Source organism: Mucor mucedo (genome assembly GCF_025094135.1).
Source record: "Mucor mucedo strain NRRL 3635 chromosome Unknown EV154scaffold_181, whole genome shotgun sequence".
NCBI lineage: Eukaryota > Fungi > Mucoromycota > Mucoromycetes > Mucorales > Mucoraceae > Mucor > Mucor mucedo.
Genome location: NW_026252465.1, coordinates 61,297 through 82,901, shown reverse-complemented (window position 1 = coordinate 82,901; position 21,605 = coordinate 61,297). Strand labels below are relative to the sequence as shown.

General features: G+C 35.4%; 6 protein-coding genes across 6 annotated transcripts; 5 read left to right on the top strand and 1 right to left on the bottom strand.

The window, feature by feature from the left end:
- Positions 1–571: 571 nt before the first annotated feature.
- EV154DRAFT_528463 (uncharacterized protein) lies at positions 572–1,458 on the bottom strand (the record flags this gene model as incomplete). Its single annotated transcript, XM_051603592.1, is given in 3 exon segments — positions 572–609; positions 629–816; positions 1,263–1,458. 2 exon segments carry the CDS (start codon positions 1,456–1,458, stop codon positions 755–757), a joined length of 258 nt encoding a protein of 85 aa, XP_051451584.1. The 3' UTR covers positions 572–609; positions 629–754.
- Positions 1,459–2,503: 1,045 nt separating this feature from the next.
- On the top strand, positions 2,504–3,783 carry EV154DRAFT_556323 (uncharacterized protein; the record flags this gene model as incomplete). The annotated part of the gene is made up of 5 exons (XM_051605340.1): positions 2,504–2,723; positions 2,745–2,811; positions 2,864–2,958; positions 3,187–3,328; positions 3,635–3,783. The coding sequence occupies exons 1-5, from the start codon at positions 2,628–2,630 to the stop codon at positions 3,781–3,783; spliced, it is 549 nt and encodes a 182-aa protein (XP_051451583.1). The 5' UTR covers positions 2,504–2,627.
- A 4,901-nt stretch (positions 3,784–8,684) lies between these two features.
- EV154DRAFT_579439 (uncharacterized protein) lies at positions 8,685–9,512 on the top strand (the record flags this gene model as incomplete). Its single annotated transcript, XM_051606585.1, has 2 exons — positions 8,685–8,925; positions 8,998–9,512. The coding sequence occupies exons 1-2, from the start codon at positions 8,700–8,702 to the stop codon at positions 9,510–9,512; spliced, it is 741 nt and encodes a 246-aa protein (XP_051451582.1). The 5' UTR covers positions 8,685–8,699.
- Positions 9,513–10,694: 1,182 nt separating this feature from the next.
- EV154DRAFT_579437 (uncharacterized protein) lies at positions 10,695–12,844 on the top strand (the record flags this gene model as incomplete). The annotated part of the gene is made up of 4 exons (XM_051606584.1): positions 10,695–11,320; positions 11,817–11,910; positions 11,983–12,289; positions 12,358–12,844. The coding sequence occupies exons 1-4, from the start codon at positions 10,727–10,729 to the stop codon at positions 12,842–12,844; spliced, it is 1,482 nt and encodes a 493-aa protein (XP_051451581.1). The 5' UTR covers positions 10,695–10,726.
- A 123-nt stretch (positions 12,845–12,967) lies between these two features.
- EV154DRAFT_528456 (Rho GTPase activation protein) lies at positions 12,968–14,972 on the top strand. Its single transcript, XM_051603591.1, has 6 exons — positions 12,968–13,396; positions 13,475–13,645; positions 13,719–13,743; positions 13,807–13,859; positions 13,918–13,995; positions 14,063–14,972. The coding sequence occupies exons 1-6, from the start codon at positions 13,072–13,074 to the stop codon at positions 14,902–14,904; spliced, it is 1,494 nt and encodes a 497-aa protein (XP_051451580.1). The 5' UTR covers positions 12,968–13,071; the 3' UTR covers positions 14,905–14,972.
- A 251-nt stretch (positions 14,973–15,223) lies between these two features.
- Positions 15,224–17,269, top strand: EV154DRAFT_607279 (cytochrome P450). The gene is made up of 6 exons (XM_051607602.1): positions 15,224–15,660; positions 15,720–15,772; positions 15,845–16,309; positions 16,369–16,617; positions 16,680–16,875; positions 16,960–17,269. Exons 1-6 carry the CDS (start codon positions 15,260–15,262, stop codon positions 17,168–17,170), a joined length of 1,575 nt encoding a protein of 524 aa, XP_051451579.1. The 5' UTR covers positions 15,224–15,259; the 3' UTR covers positions 17,171–17,269.
- Positions 17,270–21,605: the final 4,336 nt, after the last annotated feature.

The window sequence follows — 21,605 nt, the reverse complement described above, 5'->3', positions numbered from 1 at the left end:
TCACTAGCCAGTTTCAGTAAAGAAAACTGCCCAAGTGCAACTGCGAGTATTGCTTTTTGTAAAAGAAATATTTACTCGCCTCAGGGTTGTTCCCTGTGTACAGACTTCAACAGTAGGATGAGAACAAGCGGGTCAATGTGTGATTCATGATTAATTTTTTTTTTTTTTTTTTTTTAATATCCATCCTTATTGTGATGTGACAATTAACTTTGTTATTATATCCATGATATCCTTAACAGACATCAAGAGGTCAATATAAATTAACAGCTTAAAATATATACACATTTAGTACAAACAACATAGTTTAAACCAGTATATGTGTTTTACAGCTTACCTTCAGCTTCTGGTTTAGTATTTCGGCATAAGCTTAAGATCAAACGAGCTCAAAGGCGAATGAGTGATGACAGATGTCAAAATAAGTATAAATCGTTTAATAAACATTTATGCGTAATTTTTACATTGTATATCCTTGTTTCCAGGTCTAGAGAACATCGAAATTACAGATCTTATATTGCCACTACGTGCACTTTGGCTGTCCCAAAAGACAGCGCTGTCTTTCAAAATTTATTTATTGTTACTGAGGGGTGATTATTTGCTTTTTTGTGTCTTGTTTTTTTTGTTTTTGTTTTTGTTTTACGAGTGACCCAAGAGCAATGTGAAGGAGCCAGTCCAATTGCGACAACAAGTCGAAAGAAGTATTTTTATGAAAGAAAGCACACTGTTTTTAAACGGCCAGCGTTTGAAAGTATAGTTGTCATACGATTAGATTGCAGAATGGAAGCACCGTTGTGAATGTGAAAGGTTGATCGTCAAAAACTTGTCTCAATCGAGATCTCCAGATTCCAAGTAAAATACAAGCAACAATGAAAACGAATGATAAAGAAGTGGCGACAGTAGATTTTTTTGTTTTTGTAAGTCATTCGAATCAAGCGAAATGAGTATAGCCAGTATTCTACCAGGTCGAATTAGCACGTCCGTAAAAGGTGGTCGCAGGCTTTGGAGGGAACAAGGAATCACGCAATATAGCTCGCAATTGTGTTGGTTGATCGAATGCTTGAATACATGTGGACATTTAGGACTCAAGAAGAGGACGGAAATTGATAGACCCAGTAGACTATATACTGGCACCCAGGACACGACGAAAGTTACCAGTAGGTTGCATATACGCATTGGTTATTGCGACCCCAAATTTACGAAGTAGCTTAGGGGAATATAGTTTCACGATCAGATTGTTGTTGAAGAATATGTGTATTGGGACCCACGATGAAGCAAATCGCGTACCAAGATCTTAGACATACGGAGGTTGTGGTGAGGGAAAACCACAGAAATAATTGACTCAGAGGCCAGAATAACAGGAGTGTTGGAAGCTGGAATAACAATTGAAGCTAGGCCCGACTGCAGTAACATAGCTAATGACAAGTCAGACAGACTAAGACTATAGGTAGGTAAGGAATCCATCAGAGAAAAGAGAATTGTGAACGTATTTGTTGTTAACGGATGAAATCTATGTCTTTTTGTTGGAAATAGAAGTGTCAAATTGCTTACAACTTGAAAATAGCAGAGAAGAGTTATGCCTAAAGTTAATTATCCCAAGAATAGGGTGGATATTTTGATGAAGAAAAAAACTAAAGCAAATAATAAAGGAATGGGAGTGTAACTTTTATAAATGTTTGAGAGTGTGATTTCTATAACTGATTGGGATTGTGAGTTCTACAAATGATGAAAAGATGGTTTTAACTAAACTTGAGATTTTTGAAAGAGAAAAAGAGATCGATTAGGGACCATACGCAACAAGCTGTCAATTTCACATTGCTCAATAGTAGAGAATTGTTTTTAATACAAAGTCCCAGGTGATTATAAAGAGTAAACGGGAGATTATCCACTACTGCTGTGGTCCAACTTGCAAGAAAAAAAAAAAAAAGAGCAAATAATCTCCTATGAACACATTACTATCAAAGGCTGTCAATTTCGGGTTAACATCACATTGTTCAATAGTAGAGAATTTGTTTTTAATATAAAGTCCCAGGTGATTATAAAGAGTAAATGGGGGATTATCTACTACTACTGTGGTACAAGCTGCCAAAGGGAGAGAAAAAAAGGGCGCGATGTAACATTATTTATAAGGATCCAGTGATGATATTTTCCGGTAGCGACGGTGCCAAAAGCAGTGAGCTTTTTTAATATGTATATTTAAAAAAATGATTTTGTTGGTAGCATTTAAAGATGGTAGAGCGTTCGATCCATCGATCCATCCAGCTCAGCTCAATTTTTATTTTTTTTATTTTTTTTATTTTTTTATTTTTTTTTCATGCATGGATGGATGAATGCATTAACAGGGACGATATAAAATAAAAGGGATGGATAATTTGGCTTGAATGATGAAAGAGAAAATTACGTCCGGGAAGGTCAACTTCAGCGTATCAACCGCATCCATTAAAACCATGGTGACGGTGATGTAAATCAACTCCTAATGATAAAGCAAGAGATCATCAAAGTCTCGTATGATCCAAATGTGTACATATCGCACTACCTGATTTAGGAAGCATTGGCCTAACTACCCGTCAACCATGGCCAATGCCTTTTAAAAAGCGATTGATCTCTTTTGTATGTAGCCAGATTTTTCAGCAATGTCTACTGAAGATACACTCATGTCACCGCTTGGATATTTCTTCGTTGTTATAGCTTGTAACCATAGGCTTGGAAAAGATGCAGTTTTTCCCTGCGTTAAATTTTCTTTATGGTAGGGATATGGCGCTAGTACGGATTTAGATGTAGAAAAGCGACAGTTGTTATTAATTTACAAATGTGATAGTGAGTACCAGACTTCAATTAATCAGCATAAGCTAACTATTGTTCATAAAAGAAAGAAGAAAAAAAAAGTGTTCTGAGAGTGATTTTAAAGGAGATACAAATCCAGTAGTATACCATGAACGAGTAAATAATATAGTGCTTTTAGATGTAAGAAGCTAAATCGTTTTTTTCATGAGCTTTTACAAAATGCTGTGAAAAGATAAATACAAAAGCTAACAGACAGCGACAAAAAGAAGGGATATTACTTGGTGATAGTTTTTATTATCTTTATGCATGATTTGATCCTGTTTAACACCGAACGATCTGTTGGTATATCTGCCACTTGAAGCACTTATATGAGAAACTATTAAGGATTATTACTTTTCGACTGTCCAGCTTAAATTGTGTAATTATCAGCAGGCTCCAGATAATATATGGTGTCAATATTGGTTTATGGGCAGTTTCTTGGTATCCTTTCCCGATCTTGACGCTGTCATTGATTTACCTGTCATACCACCTTTGAAAGCGGGATTGGAACGTAGATTCTGATTTTTAGCGGAAAGAGCCATGTATAAATCTTACTTTCGTTCTTTTTCACAAAATAAATAATCAACTTTTAAAACTGCAAACCAATTTTTTCAAATAAATGAACGTATTTAACGATTCGATATGTATAAACGGAAGTTTTTTATTTGGCTGAAGGCTGAAAGGGAAAGCCAATTTCAAAATATACACCACCTTAATTATGCATTTAATCCGGGGGGGGGGTAAATGTGTAAACGCTTACTATAATCCCTCCAAACAAGTAAATATGTAAATTTACCCAATCCGTTTTTTTTTTTAGTAAATGGGCAAACACTTACTATAAATCCGTCCAAATGGACGTATCAGGCGAAAAATATAGCCTTGGTGTTTCTGTGTCTATCTCTGTGTCTACCTCTGTGGCCATCTCTGAGTCCATCTCTCCATCTTTATGCACTTCACATTTTTTGAATTCAAATAAACTTCATTGTATATGGTGTATCCAAAAGCAACAAGGACAATATGCTCTTTCTCAGAAAAATTTATGTTTTTTATGACCCACAAAATATGCGCATTGCTTTTAATAATTTATATTTAATATCGGAACATTTACCGAGCATAAAAAACCAAAGGGGACGTACCTAAAAATTGAATTAGATCTTAAAAATCTCTCTAAAAACCCGCATGCAATTATATCGCGTGAATATAACGTGGTTTCTGAATTTTGATTGGCTAAGGCACTTTTCCCTTAAAATATAATCCAAAATGCATGTAATGTTTATTCTGAAAAAAGATAATAAAAAATCTGGTTATGCTGCACATTCTATTAAAATTTGGCACGAATTGAACAAAAAACCAAAAATACCTTGCATTACTAAAAATGCGCTTATAAAATGAATAGAAATGATTGTAGAGGTCATATGAACAAAAAATGGAGGTTAATAAGTGTTGGGGTACGTTAATAAAATATTTACACAGTTTATAAAAAAGTTTGGAGTTCATTGCTCGGAAAAAAAAAAAAAAAAAAAAAAAAAAAATAGTGTCAAAATAAATCCAATTCCCGCTCAGTAAAATTAGAAGGCAACTTTTATTTTTCTTTTTCTTTTTAACTTTTTTACCAAGACTCCCATTAGAAATAAAAACGATAGCCATTGCTTTTGGTCTCGTTGTAGAACAGACCCTAAGGGTTTTGAGGCTGTCAGTAGACATACCAAGCAATCTCATTATAATAGGGATGCCTACAGTACAATTATTATTTCGAACGAAGGTATGTGTTTACAATTACACCTTTGAGGAACCCCTAATTAACGCAACTATTTTTATTAGTTTTTGACGATCTCGTGGAAACAGAAGTAGAAAGTGGAGATCGTATGGAAACAGACGAAGAAGAAGTCAACGGTAAAATATATATGTGTTGATTCAAGTATTTAAAGACTAACGCCTTTTTTATTAGTTACCATTGCAATGGAGGAATCTCATATTCAAACAAGCGATCTTAGTGAAACTATTTTGGAAAACGAAATCGTAGACGAAGAAGAAGAAGAAGACAATGAAGAAAAATCGAAGAAGAAGTAGTAGTAGTAGTAAAAGAAGAAGAAGGTACAGAACGGAAATATATATTTTTGACATAAAATAAATTATTAACTTAAAAAAACTACAGGTACTTCCCGCATTCCAACTGAATCTCTTGCTTTTATTTATTTTTTTATTTGGTTGTTACTCTTTATGGAAAGCATACCACTGATCATGGTATCGAAATTATAATGGGTATCTTAAACGTTGCTTTGGTTTATGCTGGAAAAAGTTACCGTTTCCCCATCAAGGCACAAACCTTCTTGAAATGGTGTCAGATGGCTGAGCGTGTTCACCCCGATATCAAGGAAGATGTAAGCTGTACTTCTTGCAATGCAATTCATGCATACAACACCGAGGCCGAAAAATTAGCATTGATTGGAAAGACATGTTCATCCGTTGAACCGCTCATCGGATCTACTCGCTGCGATGCACCTCTCTTTAAAAAAAATAACAAACAAGTCATTCAGCCCATCAGATCATTCTACTACAATTCAATCACCAGCACATTGAGAAAGTTTTTTCAAAGGGATAATTTTGTCAGCGACATTCAACAATGGAAGGAAAGAAAGACAGTACCTGGATCGATGTCAGACCTTTATGATGGCCGTAATTGGAATGAGTTCAAAGTGGATCCTGCTGATGAAGTGCCCTTTGTATCTCAATCCGATTACAATTTGATGCTGACAGTCAATTGTGATTGGTTTCAACCATTTGACAATACCATATACAGCTGTGGTGCTATATATTTGACAATCCAGAACTTGCCACGCGCTGTCAGAAACTTGCGTGAGAATGTCATGCTTTGTTGTTTGCTTCCTGGGCCATCTGAACCCAAGAAGCACGAAATAAACCATTACTTGGCACTGTGGTGTTTGAGGTAATAAAAATTAGATAAAACAAAAGTAAGAATACTTTGGGATTGTTGGTATGCTTTATTTCAGTTAAAAGAGAATTAGAGATTATCTTTGTTGATGAGTCGAGGATATATATGTATAAGATGTCTGAATTTAAATTATAAAATTACTGCATAATGGAATTATACAAAATTAGTGCAGTGTCTTCTTACACTATTTTAGTCAAGGAGGTACATAGACTAAAGAAGTGTATTTGCTTTATAAATTATGGATGCTTCGATATTTATATTTTAGAGTTAGATGTATGATGTAATTGCATCTGATGTTATTATTATTATGGATTTTATCACGAAGTCAGATCATCACAGGCACCTCTGATTGATGAACTGTTGCTGCTGGTATTCAGTGTTAAGATTCGTACCAGACATAATGGTATTCAAATGGACCAAACTTACTTGAGGCTGATCACAGCATGTCCTGTTGTTGCACCTGTGGTATTTGACAAAATTGATACAATCAAAAAGTAATGAGATAAAAGTATATCCCTACTCCAGGTAATAATAGGCTAAAAAAACTCTGCTGCGATGAAATAATTGATCCTTTTTATATTGAACAACTTTCCCTGATAGTTGTGTTGAGTTAACCTTTCTGGTCTTGTAATAAATCTATACTCAGTTTCCCGCCTTACATTAAATGAACTCTGCTCGTTGAATTGATTTTAAATTACGCCCTGGATCAACCGATCTGGGACACTCTTATTGTTCTGTTGAAAATACAGAATACCAGTAAGATATCGTGTAACGGCAGCTTGTTAAAAGATTCATAAGGTTTTTATATTTAATTGACTGCGGTAGAACATGTAGTTATGTCTGATCATTGATCCATTCTGTTGATTATTTTTATCTAAGACATGGTTTAATATATGATCCTAAATATAGAACGTCTTATCGATGTTTGTATACTTAGTTGTTGTAAAAAATAGGCATCCAAATATTCCATGCACTACTTCTCTTCTAAACTTACAGTTGTATAAGTTGTGTTTATCAATATATGAGTAAATAAACCATTTATAGTAACAGCTGTTATATTCTCTCTATGGGTAGCTAATCCATGGAGAGAACTATTAATATTAAGTTTCTCTTTCTTATAATTCTTGATTTGACCGGAGAAGCTTCTCTTCCCGATCGGTAATATCGTAACTCAGTGGTTTAGAATTTTGTATCCAACTGTCATTCGTATATCAATTTTAAGGCAAGCATGCAATCTTTTTAAATAGAAATATGTACTCAAAGTAGGAGTAGTTGTGTAGCAATATACAGGCGTATGCTGTTTCTCAACATTAAAGGATGTTTTTATTTCATGTTTTTATTATTTATACGATTTATTTGTTTATCTTCTCATGTAAACCGTATTAAATACGATAATATGCCTAATAACATCTTCTCTCTTCACTTCCTTTAACCTGTGGGAAAAGTAGGCCATCTCAATGTTTACAAGAATTCATTTTTTTTTAACCAACAATATAGATTGTAGGACTTGGTCACTAATGAACTTTGATAATTTTTTTTTTGGACTTCTTTAGGTGTAAACCTGACTTGATGGTTCTCTTTGAATGGATTCTGGTGTACCGACTGATAGACTGCCATAGACGGAGCTCGTTAAATCCAATGTTGAAAATCTACAACGTCAAGCATTAGACGATGATTGAAAAGGAAGATTAACAAGACCAAGCGGATGATGTTGGTGCTGCGAGATGCTTTTATGTTGACCAAGTTTAATCACCGGCATAGGATCTATTGTGGTAAGCGAATTTAGCAAAAATGCACGTCTTATTATTTTTTACATAAGTACTAACGCATACCGTGTATGAACAGCTTGATGGCACTGGTGTCAAAATAAAATAAGACGTGTATTATAGCTTATCGGTGGCGTGAAATTATTAACCAAGTGTATGATAAAACTGTTTTTTCCGGTAATAATGCGAGCAGAACGACACAAGAACAAGGTGCTAAAGGACTCTTTGAACGCTTCAGATGGTGTTGTATCTTTTCAGCCTAGCAAAAAAATGCGTTTACAAGACCAGATTCCGGTATGAATGTCAAAGAAGTGCACTGGTGTTAGTAATAGCAAGTTTGTTGAAAATGGTTCAAAAGGCAAGTTGCAAAGGTGACCAAGAGGAGAAGAGATTCCAAGAAGGAAGTTGATCTTGTGCATTGGTGACTGTGATGATGAAGTTGCAAGATGCAAATCGTATTGATGAACAAGAGTAGAGGAGACAACAAGACGATTGCTACTCTGTTCCAATGAAGTTGGTACTCGTACCTCTGTCCGAGATTATGAAAGGTGGAAGTCCATATATTGGCGAGTTGGTAAGTACTTTTTTTTTTGTTTAAAAAAAAAGAAAAACAGGAAAACAATTAACAATTTATTAATCCAGTTATCTTATGAAAATAGGCCACGGCAAGTAGACGCCAAGCAAGCTCTCACACTGCTTTTCTCAAATAAGAACAAGGCTTTCCACTGTAACAGTGTTTAATAATAGGTGTTATTCTGTTTAGGCCGTCATGTTACATGCTTTCTCTGAATGCTCTCTATATTTCCAATTGATTTAAATCAAGATGCCGAACTCTTCAGTACGATGAAACGGAGTCACGTTAGATCACCGGATCATGCATCGTCAGATATAATTTTTTTCTTACAAAAATGGACATGATATGATACTTTTGAAATTAGGATAATATTGATTCTAAATTCAAGTTTCAACCTCAAAAAGGAAACGAAAAAGAAAATCGTGTAGAATTTAATCGAAATCTAATTGCCTATCAAAAAATGATATAATTATTTATATCATTCCTGTAATCAACATTCCTTATTTTTAGAAAAGATTTAAATTCATGACAACTTGAGCGGACATCATGTTAACAACTTTATTTTATTCCAACTTTTTATTATTAAAAAATGAACCCTAGCAATCCCTCTTATCAAGCTCGTGACATGCAAGAACAAATCGAATCTTTGAAAGAAATGGTTGATTCCTTGAAAACAACAATCAACACTCTCACTGAAACCATCAGCAAGATTCCCCAAGTAGTGACCATGACCGTATCTGTTGCTCTCTCAAATGGCAACCGTGAAGCCATGTCAACCAAAAGGGCTACAATTACTGGATCGAACATTGTTCATGGTAAGATTTTTATAACAAAAGAGGCCGGTAATACTTTTATTGACCATCATATTTTATTTATTTGCATTACAGAGCAAGAAAACGACGAACGCAGGTTCAGGGAGTGCATTGCAAGAGCCATCCGATACTATGATGCGCAAGATCGGGCTCATGGTATCCATGGTAATTGGAACTCCCTAGGTGAAAGAACGATACCTGTCGTTAAACCTTACCTTGTTTCTGCCGTGAAGGAGGAGACGGAGAAATACTTCAGGAGCCTTGCCAACGAAGATGAATTCGACTTGGTTGATCAGACGGAAAGAAATGCCATGTTCAAGAAGAAGGCTGAGTTGGCGTACAACAATACGTTCCATATCACGGGTACCTTTCTGAGTATATATTTTGGGAGTAATTACGGAGTTGATGGTTACTGTTGGTCAGACCTTAAAAAGCCTAACCAACAGCAAACCGTCCTCTATACTCTTGAGCGTATACTCTACAATTGGAATTGTTATGACGGCCAGCCTGGTATTCCAACGGGATCGGGAAGAATGTTTGACCTGACTGTCAGTAGTCCTGTCGTACCAACTCATCTGGCAGAGTGTTGAGGATATCATAGATATAATAATAAAGTTAACTGTCACATCACATTAAGGATGGACAGTAACTAATATTAAAGTTAATCATAAATCACATATTACCCGGATTGTTCTCATACTACTGTTGAAGTCTGTACACGGGGTAAGACCCTGTAGCGAGTAAATATTTATTCTGCAAAAAGCAATACAATCGGATAGGCCTGAACTATAGAATTTTAATACTACCTGAGCACAAAAATCACTCTTGTCATTTAATGTTTTATTACTGTTGATCCCTCTGACTAATATTTATATACTCAGTATGGAAGGGCTAAATTTAAAGACATGCTGATTATTTACTATCACCAGGTTATTAAATCATGATCCAATCATGTGCTTAATAATCTCCCTAGAACTATCAAGTTCTTCATATGTAAATTAAAAAAACATCGTATATTAATAAAATTAAGCCTTTACACCCCAATTATATTTTAAAAAAGATAGCAGATCCTGAAAAGTTGGGATTTTGTCATTATAGTCAAGAAGTTGTTTAAGTAGTACAGTGTCAAAACCCATTTTGGAAGTAGACTGCGTGAATTATAAAGATTATATTACAAAAGAAGGAACAAGCAAACAATCTTCGAAAAGTAATGAAAGAAAATGGATTAGATGACAAAGCAATTAAAGCAGCTATAATAAACAAGATATACGAATTTTGTAATCAGATCAGTCGTGATGTAGCAAATAAAGAGACACCTGGAGTCAGTATTCTAGGTGGCCAGTCAAGAAAAGAATTAAACAGTATTTTTTCCTGCTACCCTAAAGATTACAATTTCCAAAAGGACCCCATTTAATATGATATTGCAGCTAAACCTGAAAATCATTTTGATGCGTTTTTAGACTTGCCAAATTAGTTGAAGGCAGGAGAGGAAAATTATTTGTCTGTTTCCCGTTGCGCACCACCTTCATTCCAAGCTACATGACTCTGGATGCTAAAATAATTCACTTTCATATTCCCAAGAACAAAAGTCCTCTCCAAAGCAGGAAAAAAAACTTAAAATTTGGGGTTCTATCGAAATTTTGAAAAAGAGGATTTCAAGAATTAAGGGGTTAATAAGACTTTACGGCTTCAAGCAACACTTAAAACAGATGGTGTCGGCGTATCAATAATTAAACAAAACACAGAAAGTAGAAAAAATTTTACAACCAGCGTTATAACAGTAGTTGATGATCAAGAGCAGTATATGGAAGGGCTAAATCAAGCTGATTTAAAACGTACTGAAAATAAGAGATTTCTGATTGACCTTGGAAGACATGATTTATTGTATTGTATGAAAGAAAATAGTACAGTTGAGGAAAAGCAAATTTTATTTTTCACCAAAAATAATTGTTTAAAATGCTCAAGACAATTCAGATATTTACGAAATCAAAACAAACCTTTGGTGGTCCAAGAAGCCGAAACAACACTCTCCAAAACTTTAAATTTTACAAATTACATTCAGTACATAAAAGCCAGATCATCCGTAGATGTCACGTTAACTACCTGCTATGGAAACGAGAAATTAAAGCCCAAAGAAACCTGTTTTGTACAGTCAGAGTTCTCATTCCGAGTTGATAATGAATGTAATCTGTACTATGACAATCTGTTTATATCAAGAATTTGCGTTATTTATCCTCAACCTCAGAACTTTTCCAATGACAAGATTGTCAATCCTCAGTTTTATTCCGTATATTTACAAATGATGCTGTCACAAAAGCATATCTCACAAAGACTTGTTGATGATGAAAAAAGAAGAATTATTGCGCTTGGTGTAGAATTAACAGGCGACCTAATCAAAGTAATCTTAACAGTGAAAAACTGTCAGCACAATATTTAAGAAACTACAGCTTCTACCTTTTCCAAAAATGAAATTTTCTTCGAAGATGTTTTATAAACAAATTCATCAAAAAATGGTAAAAAAGAAAATTTGGTCCTGATACTGTCTTAGTACTTGGAAATTGGTCAGCCCCGAACACAAAACTACAGGAGCCTACAAGGAATAAAAACCCGGTTTTTAAGGAACAGAAAAATGCAGCACACACATTACAAAAAGCAGTCCGCCCCTTGTGTGACTTGTCCACACACATATATTTTTTGATTCATTTTTTATTTCCCATTATCTCCACACATTTTGCATATTTTTCTGTAAGGCATGAGTGAATATTTTGATGAATACGCTGAATTGAAATTTAGAAAAAGGCAAAAATTTGTTAGTAATGGTTCTATATATTTTTTACTTTTCTTTTGTTTTTCATAACTGTGCAATAACCCTTTTTTTTAAAATGTACTTGTAGAATGAATCAATACAACGGGAACCGATAGACGATGTACTATCAACCAAATCCAGTTCGTTCATTAGCACATCAAGTCCCGTCATATTAAGCAAGGGTAACCCTTTTTTGCATTTGTTACAAAAAAAAAGGATACACTTACACTGGCTAAAACTTTACAAATGAATAGCTCGTCCAGCGGGTGTACCTGTGGCCGAATATTTACAGCATATACCAAACGACTGGACTACAGCGGATAAATTAAGACAGTTAATGATTTGGTTTGGACAAAAGGCATTGGATGACGAGATACCCAAACCCAGACTTAGTATAGCGGACAAGGTGAAAATAAAACTCATGGAGAAATTAAGAACATCGCCTACCTTAATTAACGTACTGCATAACCTTCCCGACTTAAAGGCCTTATCACAAGAAAAGAACACCACCAATGTCAAGAATGACAAGGATTTGAAACAGTATAGTCAAGATATTAAAGAGTAAGAGTGAGAGGGTTGACATACGTAAAGAAAGAAAGAAAAAAGACTGAAATTAAAACCTTCGCTAGCATAAAAAGCGAATTAGAACAGTGGGACCGGTGTGAGAATGACATTTATGAACAGCATGCGTTAGCGAGGGATAAATTAACAAAGGCCGAAGAACGATCGAGGGCGGTGATAGACATTAATGATGATTTTATGGATCAAATCGAGCCGAGTCAACGTGAATATTTAGATGGATGTTTCGATGTGGAGAGAGACGAAGCGATACGATTGAAGGACAACGTGAGTAATATGGCGATGGAAGTAACACAGCTTCGACAGACACTTTCTATCGCTACTCACATGAACCAACATGCTGTGACATTAGCAGAACAATCTAAAGTGGCATTGGCTCATAAAATACAGGATATTTCACGTGTGGTGCCCATGGATGCCGATAAGAGACAATTAGGCTTGTTTGATGATACAGGGGCAACTCGAAAGCAAGACGAACTTCTACATATGGAGTCTGCTTTGAGACTTTTATGTAAATCTAAAGACCCAAATCAATAATAAATCATCATTTTGAGGACTGTTTATTCAACCCCCAAACACAACAGAGAGCGGTAAAAAGCGGGAGCTTAAAAACCTTCAAAAAGTCACGATGGCCCCTTTTAAACAGGTTGATTCCTTTACTTTTTTTTATTATTATTTATTTTCATTCTGATTAGCAGTAGTCTGCGAAAAAATCACATCATTTTTTTTTTTTTTTGTCTTTCTTCTCATAAAAACTTTGAATAATGAAACCTCAGACATTATCAGACAGTGATTCCGATGCCAGTAGTATGTCGTTAGCGTTTTCCGACGACAATGAAGAGGAAAATGAATGTCGCTCGATGAACAACCATGGGTCCAGTAGTTCACAACAATTATTTGCTCGATTTGTCAGAGACACTCGTTTCAAAGTGGAACAAAAGACATCTGAAATTAACGCCACCATGCAAGAGAAATTACCCGAATGGAAGTTACGAGGTGCTCTTTACTCAACAAAAGCAAAAGAAACAAGTATCGAATGGTCAAGAAGAGGCAAAGTCGCTGTCGACCGTTGGAAAAAAGACCGTGCAGGTAATACATCAACTTTGCAGCACACTTTTTTTTTTAATATAAAAAAAAAATTCATGCATAATTTTTTTTTATAAAAAGAAGAAGAAAACGCTCCTTATAATCCAGCATATCGTCAACAACACCCGCCAGACTCAGAAAATGCAGTGTTTGGTATGCCCTTGGAGGTCGCTGTGGCATTGACTAAAATCGATACCGATGATTTAATACCTGCTGTATTTAAAAGATGCATAGAATATTTAAATGATGTTGGTATGTCTGCCCTGTTTTTTTTGTATCTAATAATCTTGCTTTGACTAAACGTTGCAATCTATTAAACAAAAAGGTGTACATGAAGTTGGTATATATAGGTAGATTATTTCCCTTCCAAAAGGTTGCCAGAACCCATCATTTACTAACAACACATGCGTTAGAATACCTGGAAGCACAATCACTGTAAATAAATTACGAGCCGTATTCAATGATGGTAACGACTCTATAAAAGCACCTTTTGAATGTAAAACTAAAGGGCATACAACATTTAGGTTCAGATATAGACTTTCATGTGACAAAGCCAGATCCACATGCTGTCGGAACATTACTCAAGATGTATCTACGAGAGCGTAAGATATACATACATATTAAAATTCTTTCTTCCTTCACTCTGTAACATGCGCGTTGTTATTTTAGTGCCTGAGCCGATTATACCGTTTGAACTTGCCAACGAATACACAAAACAATTCATGCAATCCATTCAATCCTCCAACACGCTTGATAAAGAAGCCATGCAAGATACCTTACATGTGTCCTCATCACTCACAGATACAACAACCAATGTCAAATTACCTCCCATTTCACCTGACCTTTTAAAAACAGTACGCTCCATCACATCCAAATTACCCATCTATAGCTTTTGCTTGTTGCAATTACTTTCACGTCATTTAAAAAAAGTGGCAGATAACCAGCAAGAAAATCGTATGTCTGTGTCTAACTTAGCAGTCATCTTTATCCCCACACTCAATATAGGTCGTGCTTTATTTCATTGCATGGTGGAACATTATGGTGAGATATTTGAAGGACACGCATCCCATCTACATGGCGGCGTGACGACAATTATCCCACCACCTTTACCCCAAAAACCTCGCAACTTGTCCATCCATGCGAATGAGCCGCGTAAAATATCACATACAAAGACCATGTCGGATACCCAAGTCATGTTGAATACACCCAAAGTGCCACCTCCTAAACCCAGTCGATCCCCTTTACCTTCAAAGCACGCTTCCACTACGACAGCGACAACATCCCGGGATCCTAAGATGACAGGACAAAGTCAACCCATCATGTTTCCTTCAACAATAAAACGACCTCATGTGCCGCCTATTAAGCCTCGATCGAAATCCCTGTCATCGCCCACACATCGTCCCTCTGTTACTACGACGGACGTGACAAGGAAACGAAGCGGAAGAGTGGAGGCGATTGGGAAACAATTTGAAACTTTGATGAGTAATAACCAGAATAGTTTTTCAAAATAAAATCTTTTTTTATTTAATTTCACAGATGAAGTATTTATTGACGGTTTTTAAATCTGTGTTACATCCAAGTTTTGACCTCCCTTGGATGGGCTGATTAGGTCGCACCACTAGTGTAGATCACCTGCTAATACAAAGATCCCTAATGGCAATATCTTTGGTCCAAAAGTTGCCTAGCAATTCACACTCTATAATTTTGAAGATACGAATCAACTATCACATGCCCGTGTCCCGCCATGATACCAAAAAAAGTGAAAAACATAAACAACTTGTGTTTATTTATTGCATGAATCATTCATTCTACAAGCGTCTACCCTTTCTTCTCGTTTCTTTTTTTTTAAAAAAAAAATAAACAACTATGGAAAAAGTTAACAGTTTCATTAATTCGGTCCCTCAGCGTTTCGAACGCGAAAAGACGACCATCCTCAGTATTGCTGCCGCCACCGTTCTTCTCTATACCACATACAAGATAGTCAACAAGTCTAGCAAAAAAAAATTAGGGCTCAAAGAAATTCCTTCACCCGGCTTTTCATTTCCTTATGTGGGCCACATGTTCTCCTTGGGGAGTTCGCCTGGTAGAAGAATCGCGCAATGGCATAAAGAAGTGGGTCACATCTTTAAATTAAATATGGGAATACAGACTTGGATCTTGATTGATGATCCATTGTTAGCTCATAAAGTCTTTGTCACTCATGGTGTAGGTTCGTCCGATCGTCCTCACTCTACTTTTGCTTATGAATACTATAGTTACAAGGGAAAGTAGGTTGTAATTCTGGTTGATATCTCTACAAAATATTTAACAGACACAAAACAAATAGAGGTGTTGGATTTTGTCCAGCCACAAAACAATGGAAAGTTGCTCGAGGAGCAGGTAATTTTTTTTTAAAAAAAAAGTCGTGACGCAGGATTGCACTAATCTATTCATACACATAAATTTCTATAGTCCAAAACATTATTGCACCCAAAGTTGTTGATGCTCATTATTTGGAATCTATAAAGACAGAAGCCATCGCTCTGGCTGAACGATTTATTAAATACTCTAGACTCGAAAACGGTGTTGATCCGACAAAGCACTTGCATTTAAACTCAATGAACCTTATTTTCAAGGTGGGGTTCGGTAAGGTGTTTTCATCGGTGGAAGATCCCGATTTTATCTCTATTTCGGCCATGATTAAAAAGACCGCAAGTTTAGCTGGCATGACGCACGATTTGCCCAACTTTTTACCCATATTTACCGTCGTGGATTACTGTACTGGAGCTCGTGCTACAATGAAGAATTTTATTGAAAAAGAACGTGACCCAATTTACAATAGATTGATAAAAGAGGCGCTTGAGAGCGACGGAACAAATTTTGTTAAGGCACTTCAAGAGTTTGATTTTGATGAAGAGAATCAACTAGTTCTCATGTGTAAGAAAAGCAAAAAAATAAAAAGACAGTAAATACAATGCACTCACATATTATTGTAGCGGATTTAATTAACGGTGGATCAGATACGGTTTCCGTAACATTGGGCTGGATTTTTGCCATCATGTGTAACTACCCTCTTGCTCAAAAGAAAGCTGCTGATGAGATTGATGCCTTTGTTATCCGGTACAAGCGTCATCCCAAATTCGCTGACAGAGACGAATTACCTTATTGTGTGTCCATGCTTAAAGAATGCATGCGATTTAGGCCTACTACACCTTTTGCTATACCTCATAGCGCAAGAAATGACTGTAAGTAAACAATGCATTGGGTATTATCTATAAACTAAATTGCGAATACATTGATACAAAAGTTGTCGTGGATGGCTATTTAATCCCTAAGGGTGCTACACTCGTCACCAGTATGGAGAGTATGCATCAAAATCCTGAAGTCTATGCTGAACCCTTGCGTTTTTATCCCGAGAGATTTTTGAATAATCTGAAAACAATGGATGCTGCTGCCAAGGGTAAATCCGAGGGACGTGATCATTTCAACTTTGGATGGGGAAGGTAATTTTAAAAGGGTTGTCATCGTATTTGATGATCCAGTATCCTCGATATAAACGTTTTTATAAACATATATTCTTCTTGTAGACGAATGTGTCCAGGTATATATATGGCTGAAGTCGAACTTTTCACGACGTTTATTCATGTCATTCTAAGGTGTATCATTGAGCCTGTCAGAGATATGGACGGAAAAGAATATGTCCCAAATATTGAAAATGCTGTACTTTCAGGTTTGACTTCTTTACCTGCTCCACACAAGCTTAATTTTGTTGAACGTATACAATCCCTTGGTAAATAAAATATAAACCCCACACATGATTTTACATCAAGATTTTTGTCTGCTTGTATTTCAATGAACGTATATACATATATATATAGGTATAGGTATAGGCATAGGTACATTATATATGAAGAAATAAAAATAAATTATGGAGAACGAAAGAAATACTGTCAAAACTTCATATCTTTATTTCGAGATAATTTAGATTATGGAGTTCTACTAGAAAAAACTACAAACATTTATTATAACAGCTATTCTATTTTTTAATGGGTAGCTGATGCAATGAAAGACATATTGATGTCAAGTATCCCTTTCTTGTAATTCTTCATTTGTTCCGAAAAATTCTCTTCCCGCTCAGTGTCACTCCTATGTCGTTTCAAGTCAACCAGGCAATTTTTTATATAGAAACATGTATTCATAGTAGGAGTAGTTGTCGTTGAGGATGTCATAATAACACACAGAGATTAAAGTAGTCAGGAATGATTCAATAGGGATAAAATCCTGTACAATCACAATCTGGTGGGGTTGTTCCACGACACAGCTTTATCGAATGAAGTAATGTCATGTATTGTGTATATAGCAAAGAGGCTTATATGAACAAAACAATACATGGTTGAATATGAGTAATATTGTTTATTTACGTTTTGTCCATTTATTTGTTGATCGCGGTAAGCTAAGTTGAGTGAATCTTAAAACTTGTTTAGGCAGACTTTATCTATCCTTGCTTTCCTGTATTTAATATGTAGAACCTTCCATTAAGTGCTGTTTCCTAAAGTTCCGCTTGTCACAAAATTATCGTTGTCCACTGCTGATATCTTTTTATGGGTGCCTTTCAATTGTTTAAGAAACCCCTTGATATTTTTGTTGAATAAAACAATAAGGGACGAATTAAGCATAACTAAACAGTAATGAGAACCTGTATATACCATTTGGGCTATATTATATATAGTTATTTCTCCCATATACCACCTGCCAGATTACCCAGACAATCGATGCCTGGTAGGTTGTTGATAGCCCATTTATGTGTAGATATGGACGGCATTTTTTAGGCTCATAAAGTTAATTACCACCTGTCCCCCCTCCTTTTTTTTTTTTTCAAGGCGTAGAACTGGATCAATAAATTACTATTTTCCGACTCACGGTAAACGTAAATAGATAATAGGAACACAGTAATACTTTATCATGCTTCGCTTCAATTTATTTTAAATTAAATTGAAAACCATCTCTTTTAAAATTCTATAAATGAGGCCTTTCGACAGTTAACATAGATTAAACTGTACTTAAAAAATGTGCTTTCAAAAACAGCTTTGTTTTAGATGTCGATAAAGGTGAACTAATATACTTCGTTTTTCGCTGTAAGCATAGAAATGCTTGTAAAACTACGATTGAGATTGTTAAAGAAAGAGAGAATAAACGATCAAACTGTAAAAATGGATATCCAATCCAATTAAAATTAAATCATTGAAAGCTTGCACAAGTACAAGCAGTAGATCGATCGGATAAGGTTAAGCAAAAACACTTGGATAAGCATATATGCTAGGTGGACGCTATCATTCATTCATCTTTTTACTAAGTGGACGTTAGCGTCCATTTACCTTTATTCTAGACGCTAGCATCCATTCATCGTTTTACTAAGTGGACACTAACGTCCATTTACCTTTATGCTAGGTGTACGCTAGCGTCCGTTTACCTTTTTGCTAGGAGGACGCTAACGTCCATTTACCTTTTGATGCCTTGTCTACAGAAAGTATGAAGGAACAAACGTTGCTAGACAGAGCACTGCCAAACTTTTTAAAAATAGGGGTAGGAGGGTTCTGCCTATTTACCACCTACCAGACTTCACATAACGGACAGGTAGTGATTAACTTTATGAACTTAAAAAAGTGCCATTTTATTAATCCATATCTACACATAAATATTTACCATCTCACGAGTATCGATTGTCCGGGTATAATCCGGCAGGTGGTATATACATATTTTCATAAAGATCTGTTCTAGTCCAATTAATTCAAAGCATTTGCAAGAAAAGGAGGATAGTCTCAATGACTAACTTCTTGCAGAGAAAGGTCTTAAGCTATGATATAAACGTAAAATATTAAGGCGAAGTACTGTGGCGGAAACATCGGATAAGGGTGATAAATCTATACTACGGATTAGTCTTGTAACGTGGTCCCATGGTGCAGACTCGTAATAGTGTCTCATGGCGGCATCTGATGATTTTGTCAGACCAGCTGTCAGATGTGATCTTCACATGTATGCAGATCTATGCGCTGATTTATCAAGCTATTGCCCGCATGGCTAATGACAATTAATATAGGGTAAGCGAAGACTTTTTTAGGACGCCCCCACTCCGTCCCCCTGTTGTATAGCGATTTTAATTACCTGAAAGCTTAATAAATTGTTCTTTAATGGATGACTTCCAAAATACAAAATAGAATTAAATAGAATAGAATTAACTTCGGAAATTTGATTTCCGAGTTAATTTTACTTCTGTTCCAAAACACTGAAAATAGAATTAACTTTTTTGACCCGTACCATATATGCAAAACTCTACCTAAACAGCTATATTATCAGATGACAATGATGTTTGAATACATCCAGACACCGGTAACCAAGATAGTTTAACTATTATCAATGATGCTCCTTCCGTTCGCACTAAAACCCATCAGTTTTATATGCACAGTAGCAACTCACTGTTACTTCTCCTGAAAGGGCAAAAAAGACGGTTCTCAGAAGCGTAAAAGAGCCAAATAAATAAACTGTTTTGATAAATATTATTCATAGATCTTATATTTATTATCTGAATGTTATTAGCGTTTATCAGAAATGAATTATTTAATAGAAAGATGATTTTTTTGTTAATTTTTTTTAATTCGGGGGGGTAGGGGGGTCGAATTAACTTCAAAAATTTAAGCGGTGAAATTTAAGGTTAATTCCACGTTACACAACCCAAAAAATTAAGTCTATTCTATTTAATTCTATTTTGCATTTTGGAAGTCATCCAATATCTCTTCCTTGACTTTAATCTAACTTCCTAACGTTGGAGGGAAAGTATTAGATATCGTGCGAATTGGAGTTGTAAAATGACTTCATTTTATTAGGTTTTGAGTTTTACAGTGTTATATTAACGAGGTTATTGGGTTTAGGAATAAGTATGAGAAAGGTGGTGTAGAGGGGATACAATAAGCTCAAATGATTGATTGTTAGTTCGTACTTGTTCCTGTAATACAATGTTTAAGGACCAAAAGACAAGATGCAAAGGGTACTACTTTGAGGGTGCCTTTTCAAAGATGCCACATCAACTATTATAAACCTATCATTCATATCCCACTTATAATACAACTTGAATTATTTTTCCTATTTAAACTTATCATAATTATATCAATAAAATATTCTATTTCTACTTTATTTTTAATGTGATTATATAAGGTAAATATTCTTATGCAATCATATTTATCTTCTGACATATACCCTCATCAACCGTGGTCGCACTATTACAGTTCCTTATTCTTTCTACGTGACTCGTACTACCATATCACACGGAAATGTCTAGAGCTCCTTAATCTTTTTAAACGTATTTTTTAAAATTATGTGATGGTATATGCATAAGTCTTTACTTCGATTGACATGCCATATCGTCTAAACGTCATAGGATAACCGATTTTTGTTTTCCATAAAATCTGCTTCACTGTCATTACAAACTACTACTAAAGCGCAGATAGACAACTACCAAGTTTTAACTTGCTTGGAAGGTTTTTGCAAGTGTTTCTATTTTAATTAAAGGCCCAAACATTATGGATGATGAAACAAGCAATTAAATCATTCTGACATAAGCTCTTGTTCATCAGCCTATAAATAAAGCTGGTTCACACATTTTATTCTTCCCTCTTTTCTTTTCCTTTAACATACTTCTATCGAATGAAAGCAACTGATAACTTGAAAAGGTTTGTTTAGTAGTGACTCTTGTTTCTTTCAAAAGACGTTAAAATGAAAAAGATATTATTGTGATATTGCGGCTGCGATTAGTCTTTGCTATCTACAGGAGAACGACCTCCTAGGCAGGGTCCTTGAGTTTTTGGAATTCACAGACTGCGAATAGCAGGGATTGCACTGTAAATAGGTGTTATCATACCGGCTGGCTGGTCTTGGCCAGAATTTCTTTAAGTGGTATAAAAAAAAATACGTTTGCACAAAGAATATAGCGGTTTCGTACGTAATGTCAAAAAAAAGGTAGCAAATTAAAACTATACTGATTAGCATATTGAAAATAACGAATCTGAATCCTGATTTATCTTTGAACTGCGCTCTGACCTACACTATAAACTACCACGCACTGAACCATCACGTTCTGAACCACTCGGAAATAGCAGAAAATGAGAATTTTTACAAATTATTTAAAACTTACGAAACTGAAGCATTCAAGTTACTCGAAACAGGGTTCGCAAAAATCGAG

Bases quoted from the DNA above. Each gene is read 5' to 3' on its own strand.
- EV154DRAFT_607279 (XM_051607602.1), top strand. From the start codon at position 15,260: ATGGAAAAAGTTAACAGTTTCATTAATTCGGTCCCTCAGCGTTTCGAA. The intron at 15,773-15,844 runs GTAATTTTTTTT...AAATTTCTATAG, and splicing joins GAAAGTTGCTCGAGGAGCAG to TCCAAAACATTATTGCACCC. The intron at 16,876-16,959 runs GTAATTTTAAAA...TTCTTCTTGTAG, and splicing joins TTCAACTTTGGATGGGGAAG to ACGAATGTGTCCAGGTATAT.
- EV154DRAFT_528456 (XM_051603591.1), top strand. From the start codon at position 13,072: ATGAAACCTCAGACATTATCAGACAGTGATTCCGATGCCAGTAGTATG. The intron at 13,860-13,917 runs GTAACGACTCTA...TACAACATTTAG, and splicing joins ACGAGCCGTATTCAATGATG to GTTCAGATATAGACTTTCAT. The intron at 13,996-14,062 runs GTAAGATATACA...TTGTTATTTTAG, and splicing joins CAAGATGTATCTACGAGAGC to TGCCTGAGCCGATTATACCG.